The sequence below is a fragment of the Schistocerca americana genome, chromosome 1 (genome assembly GCF_021461395.2).
Source record: "Schistocerca americana isolate TAMUIC-IGC-003095 chromosome 1, iqSchAmer2.1, whole genome shotgun sequence".
Taxonomy (NCBI): domain Eukaryota; kingdom Metazoa; phylum Arthropoda; class Insecta; order Orthoptera; family Acrididae; genus Schistocerca; species Schistocerca americana.
Genome location: NC_060119.1, coordinates 1,160,711,301 through 1,160,727,108, shown reverse-complemented (window position 1 = coordinate 1,160,727,108; position 15,808 = coordinate 1,160,711,301). Strand labels below are relative to the sequence as shown.

Genomic DNA, 15,808 nt, shown 5'->3' with positions numbered 1-15,808 from the left:
CAGGCAGTTCTCTACTGTTGGTGGCACCTATCTAACCCCTAGTGGTATATGCTCCTGCATCCTTATATTTGTCCTCTAGCCATCCCTGCTTAGCCATTTTGCATTTGTGTCTATCTCATTTTTTGAGACTTTTTGTCTGCTTTTTACATTTTCTCCTTTCATAAATTAAATTCAATCTCTCTTGTGTTGCCTAAGGATTTCTACTAGCCCTCGTCTTTTTACGTACTTGATCCTCTGCTGCCTTCATTATTTCATTTCTCAAAGCTACCCATTCTGCTTCTACACTATACCTTTCTCCTGTTCTTGTCAGTTGTTCCCTAATGCTCCCTCTGAAACACACTACAACCTGTGGTTCTTTCCTACCTTTTTACAGTTTTAATCTACAGTTCATAACCAATAGATTGTGGTCAGCATTCACATCTGCCTCTGGAAATGTCTTACAATTTAAAACCTAGTTCCTAAATCTCTGTCTTACCATTATACACACATCAAAAAACGTTTTGCATCAACCCGGTTCCCGGAACTCCTGAAGATGGACGTTGACTGTGGATATTGTACCACAGACGAAGTCCCTTTGACTGTTCAGAGATGTCACTAACCCCCACCCAAAGATGTAAACGAACATGCATGAGTAGTGCCTATTAGACGGAGGGGGTCCGAAAGCCGATCAGTTCCAGTCATTCTACCATGGAGGAGGTACACAGCTCGTGCTGTCTGTAGTTCAACCATGAGAAGTCGGTCAATACCGTGGTTGAATTGCATCCGCATTGCTACTTTGTGCCAGAAAGGGGTCTCAACAAGGGAAGTGTCACGCTTCTTGGAGTGAACCGAAGTTCTGTTGTTCAGACATGGAGGAGATGCAGAGAGAGAGAGGAACTGTCTATGACATGCATCACTCAGGTCGCCCAAGGGCTACTACTGCAGTGGATGACCGCTACCTATGGATTATGGCTCATAGGAACCCTAACAGCAATGCCATGTTGAATAACGCTTTTTGTACAGCCACAGGACATCATGTTACGACTCAAACTGTGTGCAATAGGCCGCATGATGCACAACTTCACTCGCGATGTCCACCTTTGCAACCACAACACCATGCAGCGCAGTACAGATGGGCCCAACAACACGCAGAATGGACCGCTCAGGATTGGCATCACGTTCTCTTCACTGGTGAGTGTTGCATATGCATTCAACAAGACAATTGTTGGAGACTTGTTTGGAGGCAACCCTGTCAGGCTGAACACCTTAGACACACTGTTCAGCGAGTGCAGCAAGGTGGAGGTTCCCTTTTGTTTTGGGGTGGCATTATGTGGGGCCGACATGTGCTGCTGATGGTCATGGAAGGCGCTGTAATGGCTGTACAAGACGTGGATGCCATCCTCCAACCGATAGTGCAACCACATCGGCACCACATTGGTGAGGCATTCATGTTCATGGATGACAATTCGCACCTCCCATCATGCACAACTTGTGAATGACTTCCTTCAGGATAATGACATTGCTCGACTAGAGTGGCCAGCATGTCCTCCAGACATGAACCCTATCGAACATGCCTGGGATAGATTGAAAAGGGCTGTTTATGGACGACGTGACCCACCAACCCCTCTGGGATCTACGCTGAATTACCATTGAGGAGTGGGACAATCTGGACCAACAGTGCCCTGATAAACTTGTGGATAGTATGCCAGGACAAATACAGGCAAGCATCAATGCAAGAGGATGTGCTACTGGGTATTAGAGGTACTGGTGTGTACAGCAGTCTGGACCGCCATCTCTGAAGATTTCGCCTTATGTTGGTACAACATGAAATGTGTGGTTTTCATGAGCAATAAAAAGGGCAAAAATGATGTTTATGTTGATCTCTATTCCAATTTTCTGTACAGGTTCTGGAACTCGCGGAACTGAGGTGACGCAAAACTTTTTTTGATGTGGGTATAATCTACCTGAAACCTGGTGTTTCCAGGCCTCTTCCACACATACTACGTTCTTTCACGACACTTAAACCAAGTGTTAGCCGTGTTTTAAGTTATGCTCTATGCACAATTCTACCAGGCGTCTTCCTCTCTCATTCTTTACCCCCCAGTCCCTACCCACCTATCACTTTTTCTACAAATGAATTCTAGTCCCCCATGACTATTAAACTTTCATCTCATGTAACTAATAGAATAATTTTTTTTATCGCATCGTAAATTTCTTCAATCTCTTCATCATCTGTGGAGCTATTTGGCATGTATATTTGTACTGCTGCAGTAGACGTGGGCTTTCTGTCTATCTTGGCTACAACAGTGCGTTCACTATGCTGTTCGTAGTAGCTTATCTGCATTCCTATTTTTCTATTCATTATTAAACCGTCTCCTGTGTTACCCATATTTGATTTTGTGTTTATAAGCCTTTATTTACCTGACCAGAGACCTTGTTCCCCCTGGCACTGTACTTCATTAATTCCTACAATATCTAACTTCAACTTATCCATTTCCCTTTCTAAAATTTCTAACCTACCTGCCCGATTAAGGGATCTGACATTGAGCACTCCGATCTGTAGAACGCCAGTTTTGTTTCTCCCGATTACGATATCTTCCTGAGTAGTCCTGCCTGGAGATCTGAAGGGTGGACTATTTTACTACCGGAATATTTTACCCAAGAGGACACCGTCATCATTTAACCGTACAGTAAAGCTGCATGCCCTTGGGAAAAATTACAGCTGTAGTTTCCCCCCTTGCTTTCAGCCATTCGCAGCACCAGCACATCATGCTGTTTTGGTTGGTGTTGCATGGCCAGTTCAGTCAATCATTGAGACTGTTGCCCCTGCAACTATTGAAAAGGCTGCTGGCCATCTTCAGGGCACACATTTTCAAAAGATACCCCTCCGTCGTGGTTGCACCTCTAGTACAGCTGTCTGTATAGCTGAGCATGCAAGCCTCCCCGCCAATGGCAAGGTCCGTGGTCATGGTTATTTACCTTTATTTGTATTCTGTAAAACACCTTAGATAATAATTATTTTGCAAACTTGATAAAAACAGTTTCGTTTGTAGTTGTTTTGACAGTGATGATGATGGATTAACTCTAGGTTATATATTCAGTTAGTAACAGTTAAGTATATACTGCAATGTAATTTATGTACATAATAACTTTTTATCATTCAGTACTTCATGTACTGGCTGTGATGTGACCTGCTTAAAATATGTAATAAATATGGTGTATTTGATTCCCCCCTCCCCCCCCCCCCCCCTTGTTAACAAAGAGTAATAGCAACTCTCAGGTTCGTGATACTGTTTTTGTGAAATCTGTCTTTGATACACTTGGTGCTGTCATATGCAAAACTGGACAAATGATATCTTGTTTGAAGTTGTAGAAAATGGTGTTACCGTCTCTAGTGAGCTAGCATGCACATCATGCTTTCGCTACTATCTTTTCGTCCACCACAAATTACTACGCCTTTCTATTTTCTTAAATATTTTTTAGGAGTACCATTCATCACTGCATTGTCTAAATTGCGCTCTTTACTGCACATAGTTTAGCAGATGATGTGAATAGAACTGAGAAAAGTGTGCCACCATAGTGGTGCAAATGTTTTGTGAATAGCATTTGACACATTCTTTTAGACACCCTGTGGATGAACTATACTGTCACAACTGCCTCATGAAATTTTACCATCTGTTAGCTCTTCAGAACCAGAAGTGTTCTTAAAGGTTGGGAAAAGAATTCCTGTTCTAACACAAAGCTTCTGGTGACAAAACAATGCTCACAGGTGGTTTCACAGGCCAAGTGTGATTGTAATGCAGGTGCAATATTGTTCAGATTTGAGACTTTTCACCCTGTCAGCAGGTATATTACTATGGCTGAACAAAAGCCACAAAGACCTGCCTTTAGTTGCTTTCACTGTATCCTTTTGAAAACCTTGTAGGAACAGAAGACTTGATCATGAATTGTAGAAACTTTGAACAATAAATAGTACAAGTTACTGCTATTACATTCATTTGTCTAAAGGACAACAATGAACCAAAACCCAATCATTCTCATAACTTTCAGAATAATCCTCACAGATCTCTCTTTTCTACCCCTCTTTAAAAAATTTTTTAGTCCATTTTAGACAAAATAAATAACTGCGTATGAAATATTTCTTCCAGGAATTTACTGGGAAAATAAATAGATTTTATTCAACAATTACATACACAAATTGCACAGTCTTTTAGGAATGGAGATACATCTAATATTCAGTTTCAAGTACGTGTATATCAAAAGTGAGCCTAAACCGCAAAAAAATATAAAACTGCTTTGGTAATGGTAACAAACACTGATTTGTAATATTACAGTTCCATTTAGAAACATTATAATCAAAATTCTCCATGACAAGACGAAGCAAATGTACAGACATCACATTTGAGCATATGTCATGATATGTTACATTTCAATCAGTATTAAGAGTACAAAAATAATTAACAATAGATTTCAGTACGGCAACACATTTTGAAACTAATCAGCCTAGCAGTGAAATCAGAGTTGACAAACAAAAACTCCAAAGTGGCATATGTTTGATGTCACATACTCCTCATCCCCTTGTTTGGATTGTGTGAGGTATTCTGCAAAGTGTTCTCTACTCAGAATTGTTTTACACTTCAAACAATCTACTGAAACATGATATCATGATGAAATATTCTTCACAAGTAATCTTATAAAGGTAACAAATAAACTTGTGGCTGTTGAAATGTAATTCAGTGCATATTAACAACAGCTTGTTTTGATGAGAATATCACATCATTCACACCAACACCATCATAAGATGCTCCAACAACTGATATTGGTAAGTTATTCTGTTTTATGTACTTCCTAATTCTATCTACTCTATCATGGTGACCTAATACATATTGGGGTATACAGTTCCGAAGGATAGAAACAGAGTGTGATTCTGGATTCCCTACAATACCAAGGATATCTGTAGTATATTTTACTGCAGTGGATAAGAAAGTATCTGGACTAGGATTTTCTCCAAATAGTTCTTCAAACCATGCCCCTCCCATCATTACAGTGAGAACAGTTTTATCATTCTTACCAAAACAACAACTGTCAAAAACAATGCCCAATATTGGGAGCTTCTGTGATGGTGGTACCAGAAATCCAAAGGCATCTTGCTTCAAACATTTCCCATCATACTGCAAATTCACAAGTCCAACAGAAACATATGGTATAGCTGCCAAGTCACTGCTTAGTTGAGGGTGCTGTCTGTGAACAAGTTCAGCAAGTTTGTATGCTGGCAAAGCACAAAATACATGATTAAATTTGTGTTCAACTGACCCAGCCTTCACAAACACTTCCTTGTCATTCAGTATTTGCATTTCTGTACAAGGAGCATTAAGAACTATTTCACAACCTTTTTGCCTAACATTAGACTCTAATGCCTTGGGCAGTTCCTCCATGCCCCCTTCTAAAGACCAAACATTCCATCTCTCTTTCCTGGCTCTTTCACATAGTTCTTCCTGACTTGGAGGAATTTTATTCTTCCTATTCCGTAACATATTCATAATCATGCCTTTAAAAATTGAACCATGTTTCTGTTCTGCCTCAAACAATGATTTCATCAGAAACTTTGCGCTTATCTTCTTTGCATCTCCAGCACACACACCACAAATTAGTGGACTAATAGCATATTCAGCTAGTTCTTTACCCAATCTCCTTTCCACAAAATCATATATGCTTTCATCACTGACTTCCTTCTTGGCAGTGGAGATATCCTTCAGTAAAGCACTAATGATTGGTTTTGTGAAAGGTGGTTTTGGAAACAATACTGAAGTAAGGTTGGATGGCAACAGGTGTAGCTTCTTGTCAACATAGACCATTCGATTCCGTGCAGCAGGATGTGTACTAGGTATTGGCAACACTTTATTTGACAATCCCAGTTCCTTTACCAAGAGAAGTGTGTTCTCTCCCAGAGGACCTCGGACTCTGATTGTCCTTGGCCCATGTTCATATATATTTCCAGTTGGAGAATTTGTTGTTTGTATCCAGCCTCCAATGCGATGTGATGCTTCCAGAACTGTAACTGGCTGAACTTTTGTTTTCAAGAGATAATGAGCAGCTGCAAGTCCGCTGATTCCGCCACCAAGAACACCAACCATTGTGCTCCTAAAGCTGTTGGAAAATGGAAAAGAAGTTTGTTCAATAAATTAGTAATATGTATTTACATGTGTGGTTTAAAAACAGACAAGGAGTAGTGAGTACCTCCTTTAATGTGATACATGGAGTAAATAATTAAATGTATCAGAAGTAGGAACACAACCTGTAGTAACACGGAGGTGACAAAAGTCATGTGATAGCAGGACGCCTACACAGATGGAAGTCGTATCACATACACTTGGTAGAAAAGGGCAGTGCATTGGTGGAGCTGTCATTCGTACTCAGGTGATTCATGTGAAAATGTTTTTGATTATGGCTGCACGATGAGAATTGACAGACCTCGAACGCTGGGTGGTAGTTGGAGCTAAACACGGGGGACATTCCATTTCAGAAATAAGGAATTCAGTATTCTGAGATCCACAGTATCATGACCAAGCCAAGAATACCACATTTTAGGCATTACTTCTCACCACGAACAAGAGAGCGGCCTTCAGCTTTCACTTAATGACGGTGATCACATTTCTATAGAATTGTCACTGTTAACAGACATGAAGTAACTGCAGAAATCAAAGTGGGATATGCGATGAATGTATCCGTTAAGAGAATGTGGCAAAAATGGGCTATGGCAGCAGATGACCATGCGGGTGCCTTTGCTAACAGCAGCACCTCTCCCGAGCTCGTGACCATGTTGGTTGGACCTTAGATGAATGGAAACGCGTGGAGTGGTCAGATGAGGTAAGAGCTAATGGTAGGATTTGGGAGTGTGGTGCCGATCTCTCAAAACCATAGATCCAAGTTGTCAACAAGGTGCTGTGCAAACTGGTGGTGGCTCCATAATGGTGTGGACTGCGTTTGGCTACATGGAGACCACAACAGTAGAATTTTTATGGATGACAATGCACCATGTCACTGGGCCACAATTGTTTCCTATTGGTGTGAAGAACATTCTGGACAATTTGAGTGAATGATTTGGCCACCCAGATCGCCAAACATGAATCCCATGAAACATTTACGAGACATAATTGAAAGGTCAGTTTGTGCACAAAATCCTGCACAAACAAACTTTCGCAATTATGAATGGCAGTAGAGGCAGCATAGCTCAGTACTTCTGCAGAAGACTTCCTGACTCCATGGCCCGATGAATTGCTGCACTACACCAGGAGACCTGACACGATATTGGGAGGCGTCCCACGACTCTTATCATCTCAGTGTGCATCTTCAGTCTACCGTAACTAAACACATTACATTCATTTCCAAGAGGGAAAATGTTGGAAAAGATATGGGTGGAAAATAAGGGATGGGAAAATGTTGGAAAAGATATGGGTGGAAAATAATGGATCTGAGATGACATGGGAATTTGGGGACTGCATGTCAGTTAAGATGATTGTGTAATTAACATCAGTGAGTTGAGCAGTGGGGGCATACTGTTCTACAACAACAAGTTAGTTGCACTGCACATGTGAACTCCACAGTTTTATAGTTAGAGCAACCACAGCCACAGTAAATCACATTGAGAAATAAAATCACTTCAGCTCTAAAATCTTTTTATTCTTAGGACTGCCAGTTTCACAGCACTTACAGCTGCATCTTCAGGTGTAAGTTGGAGTTGAGTCATGCCATACATTACATATTATGAGAAGAACCAGCGTTTGTAGTCAGTCCATGGAATAGATTATTCGCAAAAAAGGCTTATGTCCTACGAGTAATAAATTATGGTGAAGAACGCTACCATCAAACTGAACTTCAACAAGTAAAGGTGAACACCCAATATCACATGGTATCTAAGCGGCAGTCCACTGGCTTTTGCTACTCACCATGCAGCAGAGATGCTGAGTTGCAGATGGATACAACAAAAAGACTTTCACAATTAAAGCTTTCGGCCGTAGACACACACATGCCGCAACTCACACATACCAGTTTCAGTTGCCTGAGACAGCAGTTTGTGTGCGTGTGTGTGTCTATTGTTGATGAAGGGCAATGGCCGAAAGCTGTAATTGTGAAGGTCTTTTTGTTGTGCCTATCTGCGAATCAGCATCGCCACTATATGGTGATTAGCATCTTTCCTTCTCATAATATTGTTACATTCCATCCTGGATCTTCCAAGGTTTGATTTTAGTCCACTGACTAAACACTTTTGCTGACACAAAAACTCTATGTAAAAGAAAATGGATTTCTAAGTGGAGGTTACTCATGTTTCTCAGTAGTACTTGGGCATCCTGGCTTGCACTTCTCACATCAGTGCCTAGTTCTGTTCTTGGTTTCAGTGGGAACCCTTACACAACGGTCCGCTTTCCTTGACACTGTTGTTATTACAGCAAAAGTTTTCAGCCAGTGGATTGTCACTTAGATATCATATGATAGTAGGTGTTCACCTCTAGACTTTCACGATCAGTTTGACGGAAGCATTCTTCTCAATATTTTATTATTTTTAGACCCTTTTTGCGAATAATCTACTCTATTGGGCTGACTTTGAATGCTGGGTCTTCTAGTAATAATGTGTTATGTATATCATGATTTAACTCCCATTTTGCACCTTTAAATGCTGTGAAACAAGTAGTGCCTAAGAATAACGAGATTCTGTAGCTGATACAGTCTTACTTCTCAACATTTTTTTTACAGGAACTTACAACAAAGAAAAGGCAGCAAGTTTAGCAAACTACGAGGTGCATTCAAGTTATGACCCCTTTGACTTTTTTTCCTCAGGACAGGAAACAGAGAGAAGCATGAGGTTTGTTTTAAAATACAGGTGCACTCATTGTGATTGCGTGACAGAGATAGCAGCACCATGTGGCACACACAACTGTAGCGGTAGTGGTGAGAGTGAGGACTGTTTTTGATACATAAAATGATGACATTTTCGTTACAAGAGTAGCGCGTAATCATTCATTTTCTCCATTTGTGTGGTGTGAAACTGACTAAAATTCATCGCCAATTGAATGATGCATGGTGATAGTGTCCTGGATGTGTTTAAAGTTCAAAGAAGGCAGAACATTGTGTGACAACAAAGCAAGACAATCTCGACCTTGCACCTGCTGATCTGATGAAATGATTAAGTGAATAGAGAAAGTTGTTTTGGAGGGTCGCCAAGTGAGAATGGACCACATCGCCTCCAAAGTTGTTATTTTGTAGGTTCTGTGCACATAACTCTGCGTGAAAACCTCGAGGTGGTTGCCACAAATACTGAGAGACAACCACATGGCAGCAATGCTGATGTGTGATGGTGGCATGAATGAGACTTTCTTTTCATTGATTGTGATAATGAATGCAACATTGCCATTTTCACCGACAAAACAAACACTCCGTGGTCGCACATTCACTAGAGTACCGATACTGCATCACCAATTTCCCGTAGTCAGACCACACTCCTACACAAATATTCATGACAGCCATGGAATCGTGGCGTCAACATTGTGAAAAATGTGTTTGGCTGCAGGTAGATTACGTCAAGAAGTGACAAAAGTTTCATAGTTTCTATAAATTAATTAATGAGAAAACAATATCAGAGGTGTTACAACTTAAATGCACCTCATGCATGCAGTAACCTATTCTTCAGCTGTCAAACATACAGTTATTTTAACCATTTACTGTCAGTGACAAATCTTTAAAAAGGACGACTGTTTCATCAGTGATTATGCGGACCCTCTTACTGCATTACACCAAATTAATATTGTGAGTAATATGAAGACATCAATTAACAGCATGCTGTCAACAAATTTTATTGTAGTGAATAAAATGTACTTATCTGACATCTAAGAGAGTCTATGAATAAGATTCACAAAATTTATTCAAAACTTCAATTGCCACAACTTAAGAATATTTACAAAAACACTTATGCACAGTATTGTGGAGTAGTATAGTTTGCAATACTGCCATTCAGCTTTGACCACTGATATCATCAGTACCTTTCTCATCATTTTTCTAATCAAGGTCATGGTGATACTCTGATCTGTAGCTTGGCCTGAATTTTATAGATTTATGTTCCTGCGGAAATAGTTATTTACCCATTGTGATCTGTAATCTCAATTTTTTAATAACTGAAAAAAAAAATTAGTATCAACTTCATGACTTGCACAGTTTGTGCTTTGTGATCAGAAACATCTTTCTCAATACTCTTTCTATCACAGGTTACTACTGCATACAGCCACTTGTGTTTAGAAGGTACACATGCATTCTCAGTGGAGTTCTGTTGAGCACTCTGTCTCTCCAATTGTGGATGGAGAAATGTGGTCTGTTTACATTTTTCTGTCTTTCAGCATGTCTCAAAGAACCATTTCAACCTTAAAACATGTACATACTGTCACTTTACAGCAAGAAGTGTTGTCAGCACATGAAGATGCCCATTGAATTGGTGTACAGTACAACAACTAAATTTGATCAAACAGCCACTATTGTGAGGAACAAAACAATGAAGAACTGAGTTAGTGGTTGCCCACATTCAACAACACCAGTTGATGACCACTACCTACAAATTACAGCTAATAGGTACTGCTAAGAGAATGCAACAGAACTGTATGGTTCCTTTTGAAAGCGGATGGGAGAGCTGCCATTTCAGACAGTATGCAACTAAGTGTTATTTATGAGTAACAGTACACCCCTCCCTCCCCCCCCCCCCCTCTTCACCCTGATGTATGGAGAACTTGGGCAAAGGAACACCTGAAATTGTACCTGGGTTTTCTTTATCAACAAGTGCCTGATTTGCAGGAATGAAACAAGCATAAGTGTCACCGGAATTGAGAAACAGCTGAAATTGTTAAAACTGAACAAAGCTCTAGGGCCCGATGGGATCCCTGTTGACAGATTACACAAGTATAGTGAATTTGTGGCTGAGTAGCCCCTCTCCCAACTATAATATATCATACATCCTCAAACATAAAAACTATGCCCAGTTCTTGGAAAAAAGCATAGGTTCCACACATCTCCAAGACGTGTTGTAGAAGTGATCTATAGATCTACCGTCCAGTATCCTTGACATCAGTTTGTTGTACATTCCTGTAACACATGCTGAGCTCAAACATAATGAGGTACCTCGGACAGAATGACCTCCTCAATGTCAACCAGCATGGTGTCCGAAAACACTAATCACGTAAAACCCAACTCGTACTTTCCTTGCATGATACACTGAAAACTTTGGATCACGGCAGTCAAGTAGATGTAGTATTTCTTGACTTCTGAAAAGCATCTGACTCAGTACCACACCTATGCTTATTTTCAAAAGTACAATCATATGTGGTATCAAGTGAAATTTGTGAGTGGATTAAGGACTTTTCGGTAGGGAGGACGCAGTACGTTATCTACGATGGAGAGTCCTCATGTGGTATAGAAGTAACTTCAGGTGTGCCCCAGAAAAGTGTGTTGGTGCTCTTGCTATTCTTGTTATATATTAATGACATTGTAGACAATATTAATAATAACCTCAGAATTTTTGTAGATGATGCAGTTATTTGTAATGAAGCACTGTCTGAAAGAAACTGCATAAATATACAGTCAGATCTTGATAAGGTTTTCAATGTGATGCAAAGACTGGCAACTTGCTTTAAAAGTTTAGAATTGTAAATCTGTGCACTTCACAAAACAAAAAAAGTTTTATCCTATGACTATAATACCAGTGAGTCACTGTTGGGGAATCAGCATACTCTTACAAATATCTTTGTAGAGATATGAAATGCAATGATCACACGAGCTCAGTCATGGGTAAAGCAGGTTCACTTGTGTGAGTGGTTCTATAAAATTCCTCAAATGTGTAGGAACCCTACCAAATAGGAATAATAGAGTATATTAATCGTATACAGTGGAGGACAGCATGAATGGCCACAGGTTTGTTTGATCCATAGAAGTGTGTCACAGAAATACTGAAGGAACAGAAGTGGAAGACACTTGAATATAGACGTAAAATATCCTGAGAAAGTCTATTAAAAATGTTTCAAGAACCAACTTTAAATGACAACTCTAGGAATATACTACAACCTGCTACATATCATTCACAGAGGGAGTGTGAGGATAAGATTAGAATAATCACTGCACACACACAGAGGCACTCAAACAATCATTCTTTTAGCATTTCATTTGTGAATGAAATGGGAAAAAACCCCAACAATTGGTACAATGGGACGTACCCTCTGACATGCATTTCACGGTGGTTTACAGAGTACAGTTTTGTCTGATGTCAGATGATCAGAGAGAAGTGGTGGTGGTCTGATGCAGGCTTCAGAAATACAAGGGAGGTGTATCACTCATGTTTTGGGGCCATACCATGTACAAATGATGGCCGCCTCTCATCACTGTCAACAGTAATTTTAGTTCTGTACAATAACGGGGTGCTCAAGCAAACTTTTCTCACCTCAAGAACACTTCCTTCCCTGAAGCCGGAACCAGCCAAATTGAATGGCCTGCAGTTTCTGATGGAGGATGCTTGAGACCACTTCAAACTTCCAGTGTCATTCCAAAAAACATAACTCACATAGTGTATGACTTCAGAAGAAATGCCACCTAAGAGTAGAGGATACTGGAGCATTACTATCTCACCACTGTCTGGACAGCATGCCAAAGAGGATCTAAACATTTCACTATGCATGGGGTGAAACACAATACTGAACATCACTCAGCAGCAGATTTCAATTTCACAGACACATATAGTAGAACAGATTACGTACTCTTTGATCATTATGTTATTGTTACTTCACGGAAAAGGTTTTTGGTTGGTTTCATAATGATAGTTGGCAAGTGATGGGAATGGAAAACTGCATCAAACAGCCATCTTACATTGATGACTAAAATACAACAATGGCTCATTCGCATTCTCTGCCCCCTCTGAATCTAAACCCACACACATTCACAGTTACGAATGTGGAGCACAACTTTAATTGTTTACATTAAAGATGTAATAACAAGAAAGTCTCCACTCAAAGTGTCCCGATTCTTGGATAGGTAAAATATGAGTGATTGCATGATGACATAGTGGTTACAAAGGAAAGTTGACATTAATGGAAACAGAACAGGGACCTTTGCTATATAAAGAAAGTGTAAATGTTTCTAAAATCCATTCATCTGCCTAAGGAATTTTACTCTGTAATATGGACTCAGTTAAAGGTAAAAGTATGGTATCCCTCTAACTTTTTTTTTTTTTGCCCCCTAAGGGAGGTGACACCTGTTACACAACACATATTGCAGGCAGATTAGGTGTTACGATCACTGAAAGCATCACAGTCTGAGGTGATGGTACCACACATGATCAGGATAAGGTTTCTTTGTTTCAAAGAATTTCAGTACCCTGGTGTTAAGTTACAAGGATGAATTGAGGCCAAAGGTTATTTGGATATTTTAGGTCACAAACAGCACTTCATTCCTTTCACAGAATTTTAATATTTTACTGTTACTTCAAAAGCATTAGTTTTAAATAAAGATCATTTTGAAATTTCAGGTTATCAACAATACCCAATGGCACAGGTGGACATCTAAAAAAAGTTCAACTTTTCCTGGCTAACCCAATTACTTGGCTCACATTAATATTACACACTGGACAATTTTACAGGAGACTATTGTGCATATTTTATCCCTGTGTGAACACTGAATAACCAAGTGCTGCACTTGATGAAGAACTGTGAAAAACATCACCAAATATAATTCAAAACCTTGTAGGTCTCCTTTCAACACCTAACTGCAATTGTAGTATAGGCTAAAGAGTCAATTATTTTTACAATATATGTGGCAGTTTTACATTTTCAGTAACAAGTAATTTTTTAACTGAAGACCCACACCATTTACTCTTAACCATGTAATGACACAGATACTACTGCAGATAAATTAAATTTGTAATTGTACTAAATGTAAACTACTACACATATTTCGCAACACTAGTTGCAAGTGGCACAACAGTTGGAAAACTAGATGCATATTTGACAGTGAGTAAGCTTCAAAATTGTCCGGCTATTCAGTTACTGGGTTTAGCGAAAGAGGTGACTTGCACGTAGTCGTAATTAATAAAACAGATCCACAAGACTACGGGTTGGAAAACAACCATTAAAAAAATCTTTCGGCCAGTTTGTTTCGTGCGATCACGTACACAAAACAGAAACCATGGTACCCTAGGAACAAACACAAGACTGTAAATTTTCATGGCTACTCGTAGAAACTAATTAAGCAACGGTGTCTCCTAGACTCATGTACAGAAATATACTAGTAATGAAAGAAAAAAAAGCTGTACAATAATTAAGAGTACCAAGTTCTGGTGGAAACGTGATACGGCGAAAATGAATTACGCCAAAGGGTAGAGCTATGTGAGGGGTATAAATGATTTAGACTGTAGTACTTTATAACGAAGAAATTGGCCGGAACAAATTTCTAAAAGTGCTGAGTTGATTTCCTATGTCAGTTTTCATTAAATAACCTAGTTTAAAACCAATAATAAACTGAATCGTCTATTCGATTGTACATACTCGCCTTGAAAACTATGCGTTCATAGGTTTACACTAAGTCCAAATTAACAACATCGGTAACAACGCCTTTACGAAGTACTGTTTAATTGTTTCTCCAAAAACTTATTTTCATGTTGTGTACAACGAAACCATTGTGTCGTTCATTTGGTGAACCTATTACGCGACTGGGTTTCATTGATGATACGTAACAAAAATGTTACTTATTTTCTCTGACATAATTACACGAACGAAAAACAACACTTATTTCTTATTTATCTATTACTAAACACAATAAGTTATCACATGATTTCAGTGACCCCATTTATCAGAATACAGCAGTGACTGTTCCGATTTTTTTTTTTTTTCGTACAACAAAAGACCTCTGAACATCTTTGCTCATTTTCGGGTAAAAAGAGTAGAATACGAAATAAAAAAAACTGCTGATTCATGACGACACGAGTCTTTCCTATTTTTTTCATTCGTTACTGATAAATAAACCTACAACACCCTCTTAGTTTCCAACTATGAACTATGAAACCCAAAACAAATCGGTGTTTGAATTTTAGCTTTTCAGGTTACAAACATCTTTGCATCACTGTTAACTACAAAGAAATGATACTTCGGTTACCGGCGCCACTACGCTACATACAACCATAGTCTGACATTACTGTGATACAATAAAATTCGCCGAGAAATAATTCCTACATAAGTCTCTGTCTGCGCACACTTATTTAATTAATTCAACAATGATGACATAATTACCAGCCTATGCTGGTGAAACAGCGTCAAACTAAAGTCATAAGACTCCAAGATCCTTCCTTTAAAATTAATTGGAATAAAATATTTAATTCAAGGAAGATGACACACGAAACATCAATTTAAAATAAATGTGCAGAAGACGTTTGGTATTGGTGTTAACATGAACTACATGATTTCCAATAATGCCGTTTCACGTTCTAGCCAACATCCAAGGATTGTTGGGGCATGGCTGCACAACTGTCACCAATACCCGGTTCCTACACTACATCTACACTCTGCAAAGCACTGTGAAGTGCATGGCAGAGGGTCTGTTGCATAGTATCAGTTATTAGGGCTTTTTCTCGTTCCGTTAACGTATAGAGCGAGGGAAGAATTTGTGCTTAAGGGGCTCCGGAACGCCCTATACTTGCAATGTTAAAATAACGCTTATAAATTACATCTTTCCTCACAAAGTATTTGAGGTAGGAAGTTGAACTTTTTACAGATTATTAATTGGAATATGGGCTACAACTTAACACAGGGATTTT

At 39.3% G+C, this 15,808-nt stretch overlaps 1 protein-coding gene across 4 annotated transcripts; it reads right to left on the bottom strand.

The window, feature by feature from the left end:
- Nucleotides 1–4,130: 4,130 nt before the first annotated feature.
- Nucleotides 4,131–15,090, bottom strand: LOC124619534 (protoporphyrinogen oxidase). Of its 4 annotated transcripts, none has more exons than XM_047146023.1 (2): nucleotides 15,072–15,090; nucleotides 4,131–6,126 (listed from the first exon to the last, which is right to left on the bottom strand). In XM_047146023.1, the coding sequence occupies exon 2, from the start codon at nucleotides 6,111–6,113 to the stop codon at nucleotides 4,713–4,715; it is 1,401 nt and encodes a 466-aa protein (XP_047001979.1). In that variant the 5' UTR covers nucleotides 6,114–6,126; nucleotides 15,072–15,090; the 3' UTR covers nucleotides 4,131–4,712. The 4 variants fall into 4 exon arrangements, with proteins under 4 accessions (XP_047001979.1, XP_047001963.1, XP_047001954.1 ...); XM_047146007.1 differs by lacking the exon at nucleotides 15,072–15,090 and adding an exon at nucleotides 14,544–15,058; XM_047145998.1 differs by lacking the exon at nucleotides 15,072–15,090 and adding an exon at nucleotides 14,548–15,058.
- Nucleotides 15,091–15,808: the final 718 nt, after the last annotated feature.

Coding starts and splice junctions, on each gene's coding strand:
- LOC124619534 (XM_047146023.1), bottom strand. CDS start 6,113: ATGGTTGGTGTTCTTGGTGGCGGAATCAGCGGACTTGCAGCTGCTCAT.